At 40.6% G+C, this 22,215-nt stretch overlaps 2 protein-coding genes across 3 annotated transcripts in view; one reads left to right on the plus strand and one right to left on the minus strand.

Moving 5' to 3' along the window:
* ABCC11 (ATP binding cassette subfamily C member 11) overlaps positions 1-17,041 on the minus strand; it is a 71,118-nt gene extending 54,077 nt beyond the window's left edge. The window contains exons 1-6 of one of the 2 annotated variants that reach the window (XM_072632142.1): positions 16,860-17,041; positions 11,803-11,931; positions 10,431-10,561; positions 7,897-8,055; positions 3,248-3,395; positions 2,105-2,338 (exon numbers count right to left, since the gene is read on the minus strand). In XM_072632142.1, the coding sequence (XP_072488243.1) occupies positions 2,105-2,338; positions 3,248-3,395; positions 7,897-8,055; positions 10,431-10,561; positions 11,803-11,901 (771 nt within the window). In that variant the 5' untranslated portion in view covers positions 11,902-11,931; positions 16,860-17,041. Of the gene's footprint in view, positions 1-2,104; positions 2,339-3,247; positions 3,396-7,896; positions 8,056-10,430; positions 10,562-11,802; positions 11,947-16,859 lie in introns of both variants that reach the window. The other variant, XM_072632141.1, reaches the window with a different exon arrangement.
* The window catches only part of LONP2 (lon peptidase 2, peroxisomal), a 132,897-nt gene continuing 124,374 nt past the window's right edge, over positions 13,693-22,215 (plus strand). Inside the window, exon 1 of the mRNA XM_072632147.1 lies at positions 13,693-14,082. Coding sequence (XP_072488248.1) covers positions 13,850-14,082 — 233 coding nt within the window. The 5' untranslated portion in view covers positions 13,693-13,849. The remainder of the gene's footprint in view (positions 14,083-22,215) is intronic.

The following is a 22,215-nucleotide window of genomic DNA, read 5'->3' on the forward strand; positions in this document are numbered from 1 at the left end:
TATGGATTTAAATTTGTGTTGCTATTCAACTTATATTTATTAGAATTAGGATTATGGGATTTAGAGTTCCTATTCTTACTCTTCGAGAATTATTTTTTTTTGTTATCTACTGAAAATTTGATCTCAGTGCCACCAGGATGACTTACTCCACTGGTATCCTTCAGCTGAGTATCATGGGGGAACACGTGGCCAGTTACTTTGACTTCTGTTACTAATAATATGGCTTCACATATGTCATAATAATAACTTATAATAATAAGATGACTTCTGTTAATAATAATAATAACTTTGATAGCACTTAAGGTTTACAAAACACTTTATATAAATTATTTCATTTGATCCTCACAACTCTGTAAAATAGGTAATACAAATACCATTCTACATAGCTTGCAGAAGAGGAAATTGTAATTCATAAAGAAGTAACATATCCAAGGTAACACAGTAAGTAAATAATGGTCAGTTAGTTCATAAACGTTATTAAGCCCTTTTTATGTACCAGATACTGTGCTAAGAGTCAAAAGACAATCCCTGCCTTCAAAAAACTTACAGTCAGGACTTAAGGGAAAGTTTTCTGACCCCCAAGCACAGCCCCCCTTCAATAACACCACTGCTTATCTCCCCAAATAGATGATACATTCTTTGTGGGCAGGGACCACATCTTGTACTTCTTGTCCTGATCCCATTGATACTCCCACCAACTCTTTTTCATACGATGCTGTTACATGTCTGGCACTCAATAATTGTTCATGGAATGAATTGTTTTCTTTTAGAGACACTACCTGATTCTTTTTAAGTCATGCTTCACATTGATTTTAGGACAACCCTGGGTGTTCTTGTGTTCCTATGACAGGCCATGGACTCAGGCTCTAACAATTTGTAAAAGACTCAGAAATCTATTCTGAAATGGGATTCCAGCTTTATTCTTTACTCCTCTTCTTTGTAAAAATATTTATGGAAATCAATGCAGATTTGAGTTGAGTCCTCTTTGGGGCTTCACTGGGAGGTATCTGACCAGCTCCTTTAACTTTTAGTCAAGTTTAAAAGAAAGTGTGTCCATCCTCCATGCCCACAGACTAATAGAAATCACTGTGAGCCACAGAAAGAACTCTTCCTAGAGCAGGGACACTCTTCTGATCTCTCTTATTTCCACTGCCTTCCCTCTTGATTATCTCCAATTTATCCTGTATTAAACTTGTTTATGCACAGATGCTTATGTGTTGCCTCCCCTAATAGACTGTGAGCTCCTTAAGAGCAGGGACTGTCTTGTTTTTCTCTGAAGCCTCAGGCCTTAGCACTGTGCTTGGAACACGGTCCAAACTGAATAAATGTTTATTGACTCCTCATTAACTGATTAACTGAATTCCAGGAAATGGTAGGAGGGCGAGGAGAAAGGAGACTTACTAGATTCACATTAAGTATATTCAAGCTCCATAAATCCAAATGGTATCTTGTAGACATAGACAAATTATAGTGATGACACTGGAGTTACCAAATGGCACCTGAAATAGGTGTTTAATGCCTGTTTCCACTCCTTACAACAAAGCTTAATTACTTTGGCTTTCTCTATTCATCCTTATTCTCTTGCTCCCTTCCTCTTCTCCTCCATTCCTTTAGTTTCTCCTCTTAAGAGTCTACTTAGCCACATGTACATCCTGCTTCCACAACCCAACAACTCTGTGGAGTGGCTCTGGAGACTCTCAGGTGCCCATGACTTTTACTGGCAGACAAAGAGTACTGGCATTGGAGGACCTGGTTTCAAATTTCACTTCTGATGCATAATATTTATGCAACCTTGGGCATTTTGCTCTAGGAGACTTTGAGAGCTTCAGCTTCCTCATTGAGAAAATGAAGTTGTTGGACAAGTTGTCTTTTGAAGTCCCTTCAAGCTCTGGATCCATGATTTTAAGAAATGTAGTTAAAAATATTTACCTTGGGGCAGCTAGGTGGCACAGGGGATAGAGCACCAGCCCTGGAGTCAGGAGGACCTGACTTCAAATCTAGCCTCAGATTTTTGACACTTACTAGCTGTGTGAACTTGAGCAAGTCACCTAACCCCAAATGCTTCGCCTCCCCTGCCTTGAAAAAAAGAAAAAAAAATACTTACCTCTCCAATAGACATATGGGTTAAAGATCGAAATTCCATGAGCTTTTCAAAAGCCAGTGAACATACAGCTGTTCTCACCCTTGTCCCAGTTCGCTGGTTGATGACCCAACATGCACACAAACCCAAAGATTTGAAACATTCAGTGATGAAAAGAGCAAAGCAAAGTCCGATGCTATAGTAAAGATTCCTTGATACATTTGCACCATTTTCAAGGATCTTTGGCACAAGTAGCACCTAGGAACAAAAAAGGAATGCTATATAGCAAAGGTCTTTCAATACACCATTGTCTTGAGTTCCATCACTTCTGAAATATCAGTTTGTTGATATAAATAAAACTACTGGAAATTCCAGGTTGCTTTTTTTGTGTATGTGTCATATACTTTGTTAGTAGTTTGAGGAAGTCTATGAATATCTGTTGCAAACATCCATGATTAAAAGAAAATGAGAAATTTCAAATTTAGAAGTTAGTGAAAATCAAGTTGTAATCTTTTTTCCCATTCAAGTTCACAGACCCTTAGGGAATGGGATCTGTGGACCTCATGTTGAGAACCCTTGGTTTAAACTAGGAGTGAGGAACCTGCAGCCTCCAGGCCACATGTGGCCCTCTAGGTCCTCAAGTTTAACCAAATCCAAACTTCACAGAACAAATCCCCTTAATAAAAGGATTTGTTCTGTAAAACTTGGACTCAGTCAAAAGACTGCACCCAAGGACCTAGAAGGCTACATGTGGCCTTGAGACCATAGGTTCCCCAAATGGTACATCCAGTCCATTGGGTCTGTATTGGTGATATTGAGGGACCATTTATGAGAGTATATGGTAGATATCCTTCAAATTGTCAGCTTCTAAAAGTGGAAAATCTTCCTAAGGCAATACTATGAGGAATTATTCTGGATAACACCAAGGCACTATTCACATCCCCAAAGAAATAAATATTTCCCTAAGAGATTCACCATCGTTTCTAAAGCTGCTTCTTTGGCCAGACATTGTTGGTGCCCTGTACTGACTTCACGACACACTAGGGATTCATTTAGGATTCAGAAATGGACTATAGAAAACCCCGAAGCATTGCTTTTGAAATGAAACCAGCTCAGTTTCTGCACTGTGTCCTCTTCCCCTGAGACATGATGAAGTCCATTACTTACGGGTCCTAAGACACTCATAATGCTGAAGAACATGCTTGCCAAGAAATCAAAGAAAATTCTTGTTCTCTGGAACTTGAAGAGCACACGAGTCAAAGAAGCTTTTTCACAACCGGATCTTGCAACTTCTTCTCCCCAGAGGCGTCGAAGCCTTTAAACAGAACCAGGCTCTTATTCTTTGCATTTAAGGGACAATCAAACATTGCAGGCACTGCAATCGTGTTAGACTGGGTGGGGTCACTGGCCATTAAAGAAGCAGTGGGTGAGTAGAAAAAAGAGCACTGGGCATGAAGTCAGATCACCATGTCTCAAGTCCAATTTCTGCCTCTTACTAACAGCAAGGTGGCACAAGGGAGCTGGGCCTAGAGTCAGGAAGATCTGAGTTCCAATCCAACCTCAGGGACTTACTAGCTGTGTGACCCTGAGAAAGTAATTTAAGCTGTCTGCCTCCATTTCCTCAGCTATAAAGTGGGGATAATGATTGCACCTGCCTCCCAAGGTGGTCATATGGATCAAATGAGATAATATTTGTAAAGCACTAAGCCCAGTATCTGGCACATGGTAGGTGCTTTATAAATGCTTGTTTCAGATTCCCAGAGTATACCCTACTCTTGACAAAGGACCCAAAAGTCAAGTAACTGGTTGGGAAAATGCCCAAAAAAGGGGAAAAAAAAATAAGACCATAGAAGGTTGCTTTCTTGGTGAACAGATATCTCCTCCCATCTTCTTTGATGAGGAAGAACAAGGCTTACCATCAGGGAAAGACATAGAAGTCAAGGCTTCTGTATCCCAAACATCCAAAATAAATATTCAATGGGCTCAGGCCACAGAAGAGCTCAAAAAGGATTTTGAAAATCAAGTTAGAGAGGTGGAGGAAAAACTGGGAAGAGAAATGAGAGAGATGCAAGAAAAACATGAAAAGCAGATCAGCTCCCTGCTAAAGGAGACCCAAAAAAATGCTGAAGAAAATAACACCTTGAAAAATAGGCTAATTCAATTGGCAAAAGAGGTTCAAAAAGCCAATGAGGAGAAGAATGCTTTCAAAAGCAGAATTAGCCAAATGGAAAAGGAGGTCCAAAAGCTCACTGAAGAAAACAGTTCTTTCAAAATTAGAATGGAACAGATGGAGGCTAATGACTTTTTGAGAAACTAAGAAATCACAAAACAAAACCAAAAGAATGAAAAAATGGAAGATAATGTGAAATATCTCATTGGAAAAACAACTGACCTGGAAAATAGATCCAGGAGAGACAATTTAAAAATTATGGGACTACCTGAAAGCCATGATTAAAAAAAGAGCCTAGACATCATCTTTCATGAATTTATCAAGGAAAACTGCCCTGAGATTCTAGAACCAGAGGGCAAAATAAGTATTCAAGGAATCCACCAATCACCACCTGAAAGAGATCCAAAAAGAGAAACTCCTAGGAACATTGTGGCCAAATTCCAGAGTTCCCAGGTCAAGGAGAAAATATTGCAAGCAGCTAGAAAGAAACAAATCAAGTACTGTGGAAATACAATCAGGACAACACAAGATCTAGCAGCTTCTACATTAAGGGATAGAAGGGCGTGGAATATGATATTCCAGAAGTCAAAGGAACTAGGACTAAAACCAAGAATCATCTACCCAGCAAAACTGAGTATAATACTTCAGGGGAAAAACTGGTCTTTCAATGAAATAGAGGACTTTCAAGCATTCTTGATGAAAAGACCAGAGCTGAAAAGAAAATTTGACCTTCAAACACAAGAATGAAGAAAAGCATGAAAAGGTAATCAGTAAAGAGAAGTCATAAGGGACTTACTAAAGTTGAACTGTTTACATTCCTACATGGAAAGACAATATTTGTAACTCTTGAAACTTTTCAGTATCTCAGTACTTGGTGAGATTACACACACACACACACACACACACACACACACACACACACACACACACGCACACACATACACACAAAGAGAGACAGAGAACACAGAGTAAATTGAATAGGATGGGATCATATCTTTAAAAAATGAAATTAAGCAGTGAGAGAGAAATATGATGGGAGGAGAAAGGGAGAAATGGAATGGGGCAAATTAGCTCTCATAAAAGAGGCAAGCAAAAGACTTTTTAGTGGAGGGAAAAAGAGGGGAGGTGAGAGAAAAACATGAAGCTTGCTCCCCTCACATTCAACTAAAGGAAGGAATAAGATGCACACTTATTTTGGTATGAAAACCTATCTTACAATTCAGGAAAGTGGGGGAGAAGGGGATAAGCAGGGTCGGGGGGATGATGGAAGGGAGGGGCAGTGGGAGGAGGGAACAATTTAAAGTCAACACTCTTGGGGAGGGACAGGATCAAAAGAGAGAATAGAAGCAATGGGGGGCAGGATAGGATGGAGGAAAATATAGTTAGTCTTACACAACACAACTATTATGGAAGTCATTTGCAAAACTACACAGATATGGCCTATACTGAATTGCTTGCCTTCCCAAAGGGAATGGGAGGGGAGGGAGGGATGAAGAGAAGTTGGAAGTCAAAGTTTTAGGAACAACTGTCGAGTATTGTTCTTGCTAATAGGAAATAAGAAATATAGGTAATGGGATATAGAAAGTTATCTGGCCCTACAGGACAAAAGAGAAGATGGGGACAAGGGAAGAAAGGGATGTTAGAAGAGAGGGCAGATTGGTGATAGGGGCAATTAGAATGCTTGGCGTTTTAGGGTGGGGGCAGGGGAGAAATGGGGAGAAAATTTGGAACCCAAAATTTTGTGAAAATGAATGTTAAAAGTTAAATAAATAAATTAATAAAAATAAATAAATAAATGGATTACTGAAAATAAATAAATGAATGAATGAATGCTTGTTTCCTTCCTTCCTATGTGAACTTTGGCTACTTACACTCTCTGAACTTAAATATGCTCATTTGTAAAAGGGGCAGTAATGAAAGGTGTAGTGGATAAAGTACTAGAGTTGGAGATTAGGGAGACCTAGGTTCAAACCCCACCTCAGACACCCACCAGCTGTGTGGCTCTAAGCAAGCCCCTTATCTAGGCCTTAGTTTCCTCACCTGTAAAATGACAAGTTTCTGCTCCCAAAATGAAGCAGGGCCTAGAGTTCAAAGTCTGGCAGGTTAAACTGAGCTGGAAAGACCATAAAACACTTTGCAAACATTACAGTGTTCTTTAAATGAATAACAATGTACATGATGACAACAACTGTGTGTCTATCACCTGAACTCTAGCCTGGTAGAGTTGGAGAAACTCTAGACCAAAAATGTGTCCACTAAGGGATAATCTTTTTTTTTAATCACAGCAAGTGACTCCTCTTCTCTGGACCTCAATTTCTTGATCTATAAAGGAAGGGGGATGAGGGTTGAATGAGATGACACAAGTCCCTTCTAGCTCTAAATCCTATAAAATGCCTATGAGACTCATGAAAATCATCTGTTATGGCAAAGAAGGATTTTGGTCTGAGTTGGTTGAAGGAGCCTAGAGCAGACAGAGGTTTAAAATGTTAAAAACAAGCATTATCATCATCATCTTCTTCATCATCTCTATCATTTGTGTGAAAAGAACCAGAGGAAGGCTTCCAGCATAGTGGGGAGATCCTCTATGGAATAGATGGAGAAAAGAATAGCAGAGAATGAGAATATGCATTGGTTACAAGCTGCACTGGCAGCTAGGGTATTCACAGCAATGAGATCATTATTCTGTTACGTTATGGATATCCTTATTGTTATTACAGAGTTTTTAAAGTTCACAAAAGATACAACTGGGGACCTCTGGGCCTCTACTATACCACACTATACTACTATACTACTATACTACCTACTACAGTGAGGTTCTGGGGTTGTGTCCACATTGTCTAGAGACATCAAATGATTTGCAAAACTCCCCCACAACTAGCACGGTAACTTCTTTTCTACAGTTGCCCTCATCTGACAGTTTGTCCTCTATCTCTCATGAAAGCAAAGGATCAGAAGTTATCACCTTCCCCCCAAAAAATGTAGCAGTACTGAAAGGTTAGTGTTAATGCACCCAAGAAATCTTTTGTTACACTGTATGTTCATTGTAAGAATTCTCTTTATACCTCCAACTATAAATGATTTATGATTATTTTAACAATGAGAATCTCCAAAAGGCCTCAAGTTTGAGTCACTGTGGAGAACTTGGAGCCTAGAAATAGAAAGTACCAGGCAAGGAAGACATTGAAACAGTACCTGTAAACTAAGATTTTCCTGATAGAAGACTGCATATGATGTATCAAATCAAATTAGGAAAGTAGATTAAATGCCTGCAATTTGTCCATCATATTATACTTTTCAAAGCAGTTTCACAATTATTTCATTCCCATAAGTCTTCCATGCAGTAGGTGGAATGGATAATACCATTCCCATTTTACAAAGGAGGAAACTGAGGCAGAATAAAGCTAAGTGATATGTCTATGACTTTATCTCCTGACTGCTGGTTCAGAGTTCTAGTCAAATGCCTGCTTCAGAGACGATTGTTGAATGATACTTAAAAGAGACATTCTTCTAAACTAGAGCATGGAGGATTCCTTCTTTTGTCTTTGGGGAATATGCCCTATCTGCTACTCTAGAGTTCTCTTGCCCACCATTCCATCAAGAACAACTACTCTGGTCAATATGCTGAGGTTTCCATTGTCAGTGTTACCTTTTAGAGTTCTTTTCTGAGCTGTCATCTATGGATAGAGAAGGCACAGTGTGCTCATTTAGGCATTTTCGGACGCCTTGTATCATGAGATGGGTTAGCCACGAATTGGTAAGGTAGGAGAACAAGCCAGCGTCATCCACAGGATGTGCAGTGGAGGACCTGTAGAAGAAGTTGGGAGCAACAGGATCATCTGATTAATCAGGCCTTCATCATATCCTTGAAAGCTAAAGGAAAGCTAAGGCTAACTTGTACTATCACTAGGGGTCTTCAGTCACAGGGGATGATGACTTGTCACATCTGCAAAAAGTGCTGCAAAAAGAATTTATTTCCCAGTAGCAATTGTATTAGATGACCTTTCATTGTGAAGAATGCAGAGAGTCTGTGCTTCTGCTTTTATAGAGAAGATGACAGGCTGCTTTGTCATAAAGCAGCCTGTCCCTTTCTGAAAGACTCCCTGTGTCCCTGGAGCCTACTCACGCAAGTAATCAGTTTTCCAACCTATGGCCTTTTTCACACCAAATCTTCAAAAATTCCCAGTATGTATAGTGATGATACAATGGAAGGGCATGGGGTACAGGAGGAAGGTTGGGCTTCCTGGTGACCAGGGCCAAAGCAGAACTTTGGATAGATATCTAGTGAAGAAACTGAACTGACTTTCCTAATCTCTTGATGAAAATCCTAAACATTGCCCTCCCTCTTTGCCAGTTAAGGAAAGGCTCTTTTGAAATGGGATTTGTTTTTGGTAGACAATAATATAGGGACCAGATCCACACAAAGCATTTATATGTCCAAGTAAGATTTGAAACTTGGGCCCCTTTGCATTTGAAAATCACTCCCACCTATCATGTCCATGAGAAGCAAAAATATTCAATGACAAGTACAGTTTTGCTAATACCCCAATGCTATTAAATGTATTACATTTTCAGGCCATAAGAGTGTGTGTGTTCATCCTTTGTTGCCGAAGAAGACTATGCCATCAGAGAAATGATGACACGACTTGCACTTGACTTTGTTTTGAGTGAGGGAGGGCTGTGCAGGTCACCAGCCTCATTTCTCCTCCAGAGTCATCTGAATCCAGAGACCAGATATTCATCAGGATGACTGAAGATGGCCCAGGATGAGGCAATTGGGGTTAAGCGACTTGCCAAAGGTCACACAGCTAGTGAGTGTCAAGTGTCTGAGGTGAGATTTGAACTCAGGTCCTCCTGACTCCTGCACTAGTGCTCTATCTACTGCACCACCTAGCGGCCCCTTTCAGGCAATAAAAACAATATTAAAAGTGTCCCTTGTTCAGTCCTTTCCCCATTTCCCCAGAATGCACACTAAGTAGTTGTCTCCCTCTAGGTTCTCTTTGTTGGGTACATATAGGCAGTGGGTGTGGTAGCCTTTGTCAAAAAGTGCCACCTTTATGGAATGTTTACTTGTCCCTTTCTAAAATAGTTCCTTTAGCTTTGGCACTCACCCACTCTAACAACCACAGTTTTCCATATTTAGGTCCTTTTCACCTCAAATCCTCAAAACTCTCTGGGACATCTATATGATAAGGCATTTCACAAACTGTGATGTTGGACAGGGAAGATGTAGCAGGTTTAGAAGGATCATGGTTCTGTAGTACTGCTGGCAACCAGAGCTGCTACAGAGCTTCAAACAGATATCTCTGGTCATGGACGAAAGAATCTGAGAGAGCCTTGCCCTCTCTCATAGCACCCCTGCCCCTCTTCTTTGCACTTATATTCTGATTTGGATTGTGGTGATTACTATCTCTGTCTCTAGTTGCAACCTGAGCTCTTTGACAGCAAGAACAATTCCTTATTTCATCTTTGTGCTGCCATTACCCAGGGCTTTGGAAATCGAAGGCACTTTGTTGTAAGCCAGAACACAACATTGGAATTGGGGAGATGTGAGTTCACCATCCAAGACTGTGGCAAGAGAAAATGTTATGGTGCAGACCTGGGGCAGTTTAGGCTAATTTTGCTTCTTTGGGGATTCATCTGGGACCTAGCTATGGACCCTTTGGATAAGAGAAAGTCTTTTAAAAAGAAGATTTTAGGAGTTTGGTGGAAAGCTCCCAAGACTGCAGAGAACCTTTTCACCTACTTCTTCTAACCTTCTTGCTGACTTTCATTTGCTTTTTAGTCATCAGTAAGCATTTATTAAGTACCTACTATGTGCCAGTTACTAAGCTAAGCACAGGAGATAAGAAAGACAGAAACAGTCCCTGATCTCAAGGGACTCAAAGGTTATACTCAGAACTACTTTTAATCTCTTGAGAATTGCTTTTACCAGGCAATATTTGAATATATTTTCAATAAATAAATTGTTTGAAATCAGATAATTAGATAATATTTGTAAAGCACTAAGCTCAGTGTCTGGCACATAGTAGGAACTTAACAATAATTTGTTCCCTCTCTCATCTCCCTTGGGCTCACAGTGATCCATTGTACCAGAATCTAGATCCATACACTTGAATATTTATTGAATTAAATGGAATTGGAAACTGATGGAAACTGCCCCATTGCTTTTGAACCACTTACTTTGGTTTAGGGCGAATTGGGATCATTGTTCTCCAAGCAGCATGATATTTTCCATCTGAGAAAGCTTTCTGTCCTTCTGGCTTATTAAGAGACCCTGAGCTCCAATAAGTATCCCCCAGGGTGATTTTTCTCTTGGGTATGAAAAAAAGAGTATAAGTTATGAATACATTTCTGTAAGTCCCACTTGCCATTCCCACCCCACTTCCCTTCATAAAAGAATTGTTCTGGGGAAATGCAATGGGCATCTACACATCTTGTTCTGCAGTGAGGTAATGTGGCTTAGAAGAAAGGCCACTGGATTGAAAGCCATCCTGACACTTGGTAATTTTGTAACTGTGGCAAATCACCAAGCCTATCCTTTATAATGCACACCCACTTCAGAAAATTTTTTGTTAGGATTGTGCTTTGTAAACCCCAGAGCGCTAAGTAAATATGATCTGTTATCTAAGGTCTCTTCCAGAGTAGACTCTAATATGCTACAATTCAATCCATTTTAACAAGCATTAAGTGCCTTAACATTCTGTTATTTTGACTTCTCCACCCATCAGGGGAAAGGACCTGATCTATTCCTACACTAAAAACTATTGCTGTGTTTTTTTCAACTGTGTCTGACTCTTTGTGACCTTATTTGGGGTTTTCTTGGCAAGGATACTGGAGCTGTTTGCCATTTCCTTCTCCAGCTCATAAGGAAACTAAGGCAAACAGGATTAAGTGACTTGCCTAGGGTCACATAGCTAATAAGAATCTGATGCCAGATTTGAACAGGCCCAGTGCTCTATGTACTAGCCTCAGCACTGCCAAGATGCTCCACTCTCAAAGTAACTGGGACTTTAATGGGTTTTTTTCCTTCTGGGGATATTTGCATTTTAAAAGCTGAGCCTAGAGGGGCAATTGTTAACCCAAAGAAATGAACTACTAAAGATGTCATTTTAGATGCCATGAAAAGTCATGGAGATTTTTTTGAATTGAACAGCCTCCCTTGATCTCACTGTTACAGGGCAATGGATGAAAGTTACAAGTAGATTTAGGCTTGATACAGAGCAAATCTTACAAACAATTAAAATGCTTCAGCAAGAAGGGTTTCCTGTCACTGGATATTTTCCAAGAGGAATTTATTGGAGGTGTTGAAGAAGGGGTGGGGGTTAAATCCTTACTAATTCTTAGATTCTGTGATCATGTGACTTTATCCTCTCTGAGTCCCACACTCCCCATGTGAAAAATAAAGAGGTTGGGCTAGATGGTCTTCAAGATTCCTTCAAGCTTAAAAAGTTTATAAATCGGACCAGGCTTGGTGAAAGTAACCTTATTACAGGATTCCTTGCATGCAACTAAGCTACTTGCTTTGTGGAAACAGAGAAAAAGGCATTCTTACATAGGTGAGGCCATAAACCATGCTGTCTTCCAAGTCCATTCCAAGGTTTACAGTGCCACCCATGGGACTGGGACCCCAATCTTTCCTTCTCCTGGGCATTTTCAGTCAGTTTTTCCAATTCTTTCTTTCCTGGAATGAAAGATGCTGAAATGACAGAGAGGAATCTTTAGTGTGTATCCCCATTCTAACCCAACAATGGTCTGGTTACCTTTACAATTAATGTTAGTGCTTTCTCTCTGTTGATCACCCCCATTTTATACTGTATATTGTTTGTACATACAAGCATACCTCATTTTATTGTGTTATCTTATTGGTCTTTGCAGATACTTGTGTGGGTTGTTTTGGTTTTTTTTAATGAATTGAAGGTTTGTGGCAACTGTGCCATTTTTCCAAAAGCATGTGCTCACATCTTGTCTCTGTGTTTTACTCTGTGAATTACTTTGGTAATTCACAATATTTCAAGTTTTTTCATTATTAATATTATATCTGTTAACTGTGATTTGTGATCAGTGATTTTTGTAGTTCTTCTGGGGCACCACAAATCACTCCCATATAAGACCTTGAACTTACTTGATAAATGTTGCAAGTATTCTAACTGCTCTACCCCACCAGCCATTCTGGTCTCTCTCCCTCTTCTTAGGCCTCCCTGTGCCCTGAGACACAACAAATTGAACTTAAGCCAATTAATAACCCTACAATAAGTGTTCAAGAGTTAATCAATGCAGCAGACTTCATTGCTGTCTCATTTTAAGAAACTGTCACAACCACTCCACCCTTCAGCAACCACCACCCTGATCAGTCAGCAGCCATCTACATGGAGGCAAATCTTCCACCAGCAAAGAAATTATATCTCACTGAAGGCTCAGATGATGGTTAGCTTTTTTTTTTGCAGTAAAGTCTTTCTTAATGAAGGTAATACTATTACATACTTAATAGACTACAGTATAGTGTAAACATAACCGTTAAATGCACTGCCTGGAAAACCAAAAAACTTGCTTTATTGCATTGGTGGTTTAAAACCAAACCCAGGCTACCTCACAGGGTGTGCCAGTGGTTATTTACATGTTCTCTCCTCAGGGCTGTGGTGAAGTTCAAAAGATAGTGGATATAAAGCTCTTTGCAAACATAAAAGCAATCATATATAAATGTCAGGTATCACTATTATTGGCCTCCACGCTGGTGTCATTCCCCGAGCCTTCTAAAACACTTATTCCTAATTAGTTGAAGCAAGGCTTATAGAGCCCTCGAGGGGTGGGCTAGGAAATGACTAACAAGGAGTTGGGGGGCCGGGGGGGGGGGGGGGGGGGGAGAATGAATGTACTTCCACCTTTAGATACAATTTGCAGTAACAGTTTCTTCAATCTAGCCAATCAACAAAACAAACCACCGAGGCTTTAGTTGTGGGTGATTGTCAATTTCTGAGGTAAATGACCACACTGAAACTGTAACAAGGGACAGGTCCCAGCTGCCTCCAGCTCCCTCCCGAGGCTGCCTCGGTAGACCGTGAGCTCCCGGACAGCAGGGGCTGCCTTTTGCCTTCCTTAGCAAGAACTGGCACACAGTAGGCTCTTCATGTTTATAGACCAGTAAGAAGCACGCCAGAAAAGTCACTTTGCTGCAAGATCCAACTCCACTATTTAATTAACATATGTGTACTCTTTGACAAGTCCCTAGCTGGGTTTCACTTTTCTCCACTTTAAAATGAAGGTGGCTGGACCGGATAGCCTGTAAGATCTCTCCCCGCTTGGGCATTCTGAGATTCTGCTTCTTCTATTAGGATAATTACGGCGGTCGCCGCTTGAAATGCGACGCTGCTACAGCCTCGGAGCCCCAGCAGGGGGCAGGCAGCGCAATGGGGCGGTGGCAGCGGCCGGGCTTGAGCCGTACGGCGGCCCGTAGCTCGGGGGCGGAAGCGGCTGCGGCTGTCTGCCGCTGTCCGCGGATCCGCCTCAGCCCGTCCCCCTCCTCTCCCCGACCTTTGCCTCCCCCGCGCCGTCGCCTCTCAGACTCGGGATCGCGGCTCCCGGCGGGCCCACTAGCCGCGGCCATGTCGTCCGTGAGCGCGATCCAGATCCCGAGCCGGCTGCCGCTGCTGCTGACCCACGAGGGTGTCCTGCTGCCCGGCTCCACGATGCGCACCAGCGTGGACTCGGCCCGCAACCTGCAGCTGGTGCGCAGCCGCCTGCTCAAGGGCACGTCGCTGCAGAGCACCATCCTGGGCGTCATCCCCAACACCCCCGACCCGGCCAGCGACGCGCAGGACCTGCCGCCGCTGCACAGGTAGCGCCCGCCCGCCTAGCCGCGGCGGCCGCCTGCCCGGGGGAAACTGAGGCCCGGGGAGCGGAAGTGACGCGGCAGAGCCGGCCCGCTCCCCTCACACTCTCACCCCCCCCCCCCCCCAAGCTTGGGCTCGGGACCTGCGGGACTCGGGAGCCTTTTTGGGAGGGTAGCCGCAGCCCCACAAGGCGCCCTGTGGGATGCCCACGTAGGCCCATGCCCAGCGTTTTACAGATAAGGAAACTGAGACCCAGGCCGCAGGAGGGACGTGCCCCCAGCTGGCCAGTGCGAGACGCTTGGAGTCGTGGCAGGACAGCGGGCCTGGACGATGCCCTTCGGGTCGTGTCGGCCAATTCCCATTTACAAATGAGGAGGCCAAGACGCGCCGTGTCCCAAAAGACTTAGTGCGCTAGTTGAAGGGGCGCTGCACCTAGCTGGGGTCCCGAGGACTTGCGTTCAAATACAGGCTTTGCCATTTCTTTAGCTGGGACGTTTGGATGGGTCACCGAATATTTTCAAGTAAAAGCTCCAGGACCGCTTCTTCTGTTTATTTTAGGAGGGGTGTGTCTTTTTTTTTCTGCTATGGCTTGGGCTTTTTTTACAAGGCTGACCACTAAAGGTTTTCCAACTCTGAAAAGAGGGTATTGGCCTGGGTGATCTCTGGATTCCTTTCCAGTTTTGACATTCTATGTTAATGTAACTTTTCTAACCTGCTTCACAGGTTACAGGACTTTCTGGCAGCTATTGGAAAGAGGAAAGGCAAGGGTTCCTAGAATCTAGTTCGAGTGTGCCTTGAAGTTCATGTATTCTTAGACCTTATATTTCATACACATTTTATAGCTAGAGAAACTGAGTCTAGAGGACAGAAGGGACTGATGATTTCTAGTCCCCTTTATTTCCTTCTTCCTCTCTTCTCCAGCACGCCATGCATGAAATCAGTGCCCAGACCATTTTTAATCTAGCCATATTTTTTGGTCCCAAGTCTTTTTTCTCTTCCTCAAGGAAAGTAGTTTTTTTTCTTATTACTGCTGCTCCTTCCTATAGAGCTTATCGCTGTCTCCTTGCTTGTTAATTACTTTAAGGCTCCCAAGCCCCCTCTACAATGCTAACTAGTAGTTTTTAAAAAACCCTAATAAACTTCAGGATCCCTGTATAACTGTTTCAGAGCCAACAGGGTAAGGTAGGGGTAGACTTCCTAGAAACTCATGTCCCTTTCCATAGAACCTGAGGGTAGAGGGGGGATAGTGAAGAATTAGGTCAGACCTTCAATGTTCCAACAATGGAGAAAATACAGATTCTTAGAACTGAGACTTATCTCCAGGAGTTTAACAAATACTAACCAGAGTCTTATGGACTAGCACAATTTCTCCCTCCCTTTTAGAGCCCCACACTAATGCACTATTTCCTGTGCTTGTCTTTGAATCCCAACTTTTTTCCTACTCCTTCATTTTTTAACATCTCTTCTTCATTTTTCAACTAGATTTCTTCTTTCCTCGATGGACTATTTTCTTCTCCTTCCCTATACCTCTCACCAGACAGCTTGACCTCTCACTTTCCCCTTCTGCTGCGGTTATACATATCCATCAGTGACTCTGAAATCTGAGAATTTAGGTTCAAATTCTGCCTGTGATTTTCTTCCGATGTAGCCTTGAACAACTTATCTAACCTCTCTGAGGTTCAGTTTCTTCCTCTGAAATAAGGGTTTTGACTTGGCTGACCTCTTGGGTCCCTTCTAGTCCTAGGTCTAACCTGTGATCCTAATTATGGAGCGTGCCCTCATTGCACTTAGTATCCCCATTCCTCTCCAATCTTTTTATTTTATTTCTTGGGACAGGATATTTCTCAGAGGTCTGAAGAAATAAAAAAATTAGAGAAGAAAAGTTTTCTGGCTCCAGTGCACCTAGTCTTTTCCTTGCTTATCTCATTTTTATGCCATCCATCTGTGCTCAGGTACATAGTGTCTTTGCTTGTTTCTGATAGCCTTCATGGTCTAGTTTTCTTTTAACATATAATTACATAATATTTACCAATCCACAAACACTCTGGAGTATAAAAATATAATCATTTTTATATTCTGTAAACATGTATTGATGGTATTAAAATGAATTTTAGAAGGTACAAACAAATTCTGCTTTCTAAGAATATTGACTAATACAGAATATATTGATAATGAGTTAAGTAGCCTAGGAATAAAACCTTAGCTTACAAATTAATACTTGCATTTGGACCTGTTTCCCAGCCAGAAATGATTTTAGTTACTAAACAATATGACTTCAGTTAGAGGTATATTGTTGTTAGAGATTCTATATGACATACCTTTATGGTATTCTAAGACTGAAAGGGACCTTTAAGTCACAGCCTGGCACATAGTAGGCAGTTAATATGTGCTGTTGGTTGATTCCTCCCTACCTATCTAGCTCCCTACCCATTTAAAGTACCCCCCCAAAATTGCTGTTTATTCTTAAGTTTTTAGAAAAGCATTATGCAACTTCCCCCAATCATCTACACATAGGATCACTTTGGAGCTAGAGGAGACTCCCTAATTTTACCAGTGAGGACACTGAAGCCCAGAGATGGTAAGGATTTGCCTAAGGTAACCTAGCTAGTAAGTAGCAGAGCCGGAATTTGAACACTGGTCTTCAGAAAACTGTCAGATAATTCCTTGAAATGTTCAATCACAGTTTTCCATTTTCTGACTAAACTTGGAAACTGTTAAAAATGTTACTTAAATGTTACACCCAATGCTTATCCAAGCCCAGACACTAAAATCTTTTACTTACCCAGTTAATTGCTTTCTCAGATCACAAAAGAACACCAGAGGCGCAATGAGTGGCTTTCTTCTGTTCCCTCACTTCCCCATACCTTGTAAGTGACAGTGCTGGCAAACTTCAGGGAACAGCAGAGGTTATACTCTTCCCTATAATCCTCCCCACGCTGAGCACAGCAGAAGTAGATGTTACTGCCTTACCTGAGCTACTATCTATGCTGCTGTAAACAGCATGGCCACCTCTGCATGCTAGTAATTCAGGCATGGTGCCAGAAGTACATAAACTTCTGAGAAAGGCATCAGAACATCTCTGCAGTTGCGCGACTGGCCATCTTGGCACTACAGGACATCCTGCACCTGCCTGCCTAGCAAGGTTGTACTTTTTGTGGCACCTGGATAACTTAGTATTTTCTTAGTAGTGAAAATAAAAAGTACTCAACTCTACAGTATTCTTTTGTGGTTAGACAGTTCAGCTTTTCAACTTTACCTTCTCTGGGGTTGTAGAAAGTTACAGAAATGTTACAGAAAAGTGAAATTGTCAAGGGACCTTAGAGATCATCTACTCTAAACTCCCCCATGTAGAAGGTAGTTTTTCAGGTTATAACTGAACACTTCCTCCCAAAGTGTTTTCAGCTTGGAGTGAGCAGAAATCCCTTTTCCTCTTCCATAGTTCAAACCCTCCCCCTCCCCAAGTGTTGTTGCACCATTTCTATACCATTCTCTATATGTATGTGGGTTTTTTTTAACCTAAGTGCATGACTTTAATCTTTATTATTAATATTTTAGTTTCAACTCATAAAAAATCCAGACTGTCAAGACCTTTTAAAATCTTACATCTGTTTTCATCTAACAATATATTAGATCATTCAGATTACTGGCATTTTAAAATTCAGTAGGTGAGCATTTTGTATGTGCAAAATGTCCATTCCTTTATCTTCTCCTTGAAATGGCTTATTCTAGCCTCTTTTTCATCTTTGTTTCATAGACACATATAAGGTACCTTACAGAATGCCAAACATCTTGTTAAGGAGTACAAGAAAGATTACATTATGATGACCAAAAGGTTCCTAGTTTTTATTCTTTTTACTTAATTCTTCAGTACTTTAGAGGTCTATGATTTCATCAACATGAGAACCTCAATGTGCTAATGCCCTTCACACTTTAACAGGCAAATTATTGGGTTCCCATATTTACTTGGTGATCTCATCAGCTCTCATGAATTCAGATAATTCTCTGATACTTCTCAGGTCTACTACTTAGCCCTAACCTCTCTCTTTTCACCTCCAGTGTCACATCTCCAATTGCCTCTTAGACATCTTGAACTGCATGTGCTATAGACATCTTAAACTCAACATGTCCAAAACTGAACTCATTACCTCATCCCCTCAAGCCCTCCCTTCTTCCTGACTACTATTCCTGTGGAAGGCACTGCCATCCTCCCAGTTGCCCAGGCTCAAATCTTAGGTATCATCCTTGACTCTTCATTCTCTCTCATCTCCCCATCCAGTCAATTACAAAGTCCTCTCATTTCTACTTTCATAACATCTTTCACATATGCCCCCTTCTCTCTTCTTACACTGCCACCATGTTAGTATAGGCTCTCATCACTTCCCACCTTGGTTGTTTGCAATAGTCTGCTGGTTGGACCCCATGCCTTTCTACATTCTCCTCCGTTCTGCACTCAGCTGTCAAATTGATCTTCCTGAAGTCTGACCTTGTCACCCTACTATTCAATTAACTCCAATGGTACCTATCATCTCTAGGATCAAATTCCTTTTATTTATCATTCAAAGCCCTTTATTTTCTATCCCTCTTTTGCCTTTCCAGTCTTCTTATACCTTACTCTCTACCACATACTTTGCAATCCAGTGACACCAACATCTTTGCAAATCTTACCAGATACTCCCATTTCCTGAGCCTCTGTATTTTCAGTATTGTCCCTGTGTACCTGGATTCTCCCTCCTGATCTCCATCTCTTGGCCTTTCTCACTTCAAGTCCCAACTGAAACCCCATCTTTTATAAGAGCCCTTTCCCAATCCCGCCTAATACTAGTGTCTTCCATCTTTTGGATTTCTTTATATATTTTGTTGGTACATAGTTGTTCAAATGTTATCTCCTGAATTAGACAGTGAACTCCTTGAGAACAAGAAGTGTTTTTTACCTTTCTTTGTATTCCCTAGTGCTTAGCACTTAAATGCCTGTTGTCTGATAGTTGACCATAGACCCCCTATGGTCACCCGGTGATAACCTCACCCAAATTTAACTAGGCTGGTTCTTTAGCAAAAGATTTCATTGGTCTGTTATTTTAAAACTCAGTTTGATGGACTCTACTAGTACTTGCACTTGGCCAACCTAGCTTTCAATGGCTTAGGGTCACTTTTGTGCCATGTAAAGGGCTAGGTTAGGTCTTCAGTGGTGTTTAGTTCTTACTATTGTGAAATTCATTTAATGGAAAACTCTGTTTTGCTTTATGCATAATCTGTCTTTTTAAAAGACTGTACAAATGACTTTTCTCCAAAACACAATTTGAAATTTTCAGACACTGTTAACATGAGAGGTCAAAACAAATGATTCTTTCTCTTTTGTAGTGCTTGAGACTGTTCTAATAGAGATCCCCCACCTTGTTCTTTCCCACTGTGTAGCCCAATCAATGAACAGGGTCAATGATTCAGCAAAATTCATACACTGTTGAAGCAGTTAAGCCAAGTAACACAGGTTGACCCAATGGGACACACTTGAATTATCTCATAAACAAATGGATAACTTTTTTTCTATTCCCTTAATGTTACAAAACTGGTTCCTGTTGTAGAATACCTTCAGGGTAAATAAACATTCACTTCATTTGCCAGTCTCCAACCCATTCTACTAGGTCTTGGAGGAGCTACTTCAACGGAGATCTACTCTTGTACTTTTTTGGAGTAATTGATGGTTCACATTCACTTCTTCACTACCACCACTTCCTGCTCTAGCCTCCTTCCCCCCTCCACTTTTTCCAAAGCTGCAGTTTTAAGTGTAGATTTTATGTCTGAGAATGTTAGAATATTAGAGTTAGAAGGAGTCTTGGTAATCTGAGAAGTTTCTGTTGCTGACTGTCGACATTGAGCAAATGTTTGTTAAACCTGTATGGGTAGATCTTTATATTCAGTAGGTTGGGGGACAACAAGAATTATAAGCCCTCTCCCATGTGGCTTTTTAAAAATAGGCCTTATGTAAAGTGCTATATATTTATGAGGGGGATTAGAACTGTGTTTTTAACAACCATTAGAACTGATGAGTATCATCCTTCAAAGCAATTTCCTTAGGAGTTGTTGCACTTATTCTAGAGAGAATGGCATTTGGACAAAACATGCTTTGAATTCCTCATTTAGGTACTTTCAGAGTCAGTTTATGGAAGGCTCAAGAAAATTGGTGGTGTTTTATAGGCATACTTCCATTTTTTAAAAAAAATTGCCTAAAATGCATAACCTTCCTTGAATTTACCAGAATTGATTCTGAATGAATCTTGGCCATTTTCACCTTCAAATCCTGAAGCTTTACATGCCTGAGAACATTGGAAAGGATGTGGAGAAAGCAGTTCCCAAGGAGTTCTCTGTGCATTTTGAGTAATGCCAGAATTGTTGGATAAATGTAGTAGAGCCTTCCAAAAATAACACAACTCTCCTATTAACCTCCTCTGAAGAGGGGATTTTCATTAAGACTAGATGGATTTTGATATATTTGTTTAAAAACCTGGTTACATGAGTCAGACTTCTCAAAGAACATATCAATAGAGGCATATTTGTTGTACTTGTGAATGAATCACTTATTGTAGTATCCCCTGTATAGACTTGGTTACTCCGAAAGATTTCTGATTGCACAAATTGTGGATATCCTCTCTACTTAAAGGTTTATAATCTTCTACATGTTAGTAGATATTTTTTATGAGTACTTGTGAAAGTTAAAAAAAAAAAAAGAAAACATCAAATGGTGGTGATGATCCTCTTTCCACTTAGCAAGGCTTCTTCCCAGCTCACATCCACTAGTGCTGAAACCTTTTCAGTTTGTTGGACCTCCTAGAATGTATGTTCTACTATCATAGGCTTTTACAACACTCAGGCTCATCTCCATGCCATGATAAAATATTGGTGCAAGACTTTAATGCAGATCCCTTATCAAATTTTTTAAAAAAAAGCAAAACCTTTAAATTAACAGAAACTTCATTTTACTCACTGTTTACATATTTAAAAGTGTAAATTAATGTAACAGTGTGAGGTCAGAGTTACTTGAAATAAGAATTGACTTAATCTACCCTTACTTGGAAATTCCCTACCTGAACTATCACTTACCACAGCAGTCTGTGATCTTCCAGTCTTGGAGAAAATTATGTAGAGCAGTATGTCCTCTAATGAATTTTCTTGTTTGACTTCAGAAAAAGAATCAATAACTTAGACTTTTAAATTTTTCTCATTAGGAAGAAGGATGTTGTAAGTTAATCTCTTGGTGCCATCCTCATTTTAAGTATTAGTAAAGGCAGAAAATTCACGTTCTCCAAATTTATCTTTTTGTGAAGTATCTTAACGGAAGAATCTGTGTTTCTAAATTTGCTTCGTGCCCTGTGCATATACCCTGGGTTCTAGTTTGTAAACCCCTTGGGCCAAGAATCCGGTTCCTTAGCTGTGAATAATTCCTGTTACATAGTACAGAGTATGCATAAGGAAAATTGTGCAAACGTTAGTGAGAAAAGTCTGGAACAAACATTGGCCTGATAGAGTAGAAACATTTACATGATATATTAGAAAACAGTAGATAAATTGTGTGATAATGTTCAAATCACTTCCTTTCACTGGGTTTTCATTTCCTCACTTGAAAAATAAAGGGGTAGACTTGATCTTGTAGGAACTTTACTATTCTTAGATTCCATTCTGTTGGTTTTTTGTCAATTTAATTAAACCAAGAATTTTCCCAGTCCTTCTGAGTTGACTTTTAACATTAAATACTTGATTATATGCCCTGAAGAAATACAGCATAAATAACTCAAAACATAATCTCCAAATTATTTTTCTGATCTTAGATTATTTTATTTCATTCTCAAGTTTATCTTGCTAAGCATATTTGGCAGAAGCTGATATTAAAGTCAGTTTTCATCCTTCTACATACATTAATGTCACTGGTAATAGGGGATGAAACTAAAATGTGCTGAGTGGTGGAGGAGAGCCAGGCTCAGGTTAAAGTCTACTTTAGATGACCTACAATATGAATAATTCATATTTTGGGAATAATTAGTTGGTTCTGTATGGGGGAAAGAAATCGTGTCTTTTTTTTTTTTTTTTTGGTGTAGGAAACTGCCCTTACAAGTCCGAAATTATTCTGCAACTTCTCATCTTAGTTG

Source organism: Notamacropus eugenii, chromosome 1 (assembly GCF_028372415.1).
Source record: "Notamacropus eugenii isolate mMacEug1 chromosome 1, mMacEug1.pri_v2, whole genome shotgun sequence".
Taxonomy (NCBI): Eukaryota; Metazoa; Chordata; class Mammalia; order Diprotodontia; family Macropodidae; genus Notamacropus; species Notamacropus eugenii.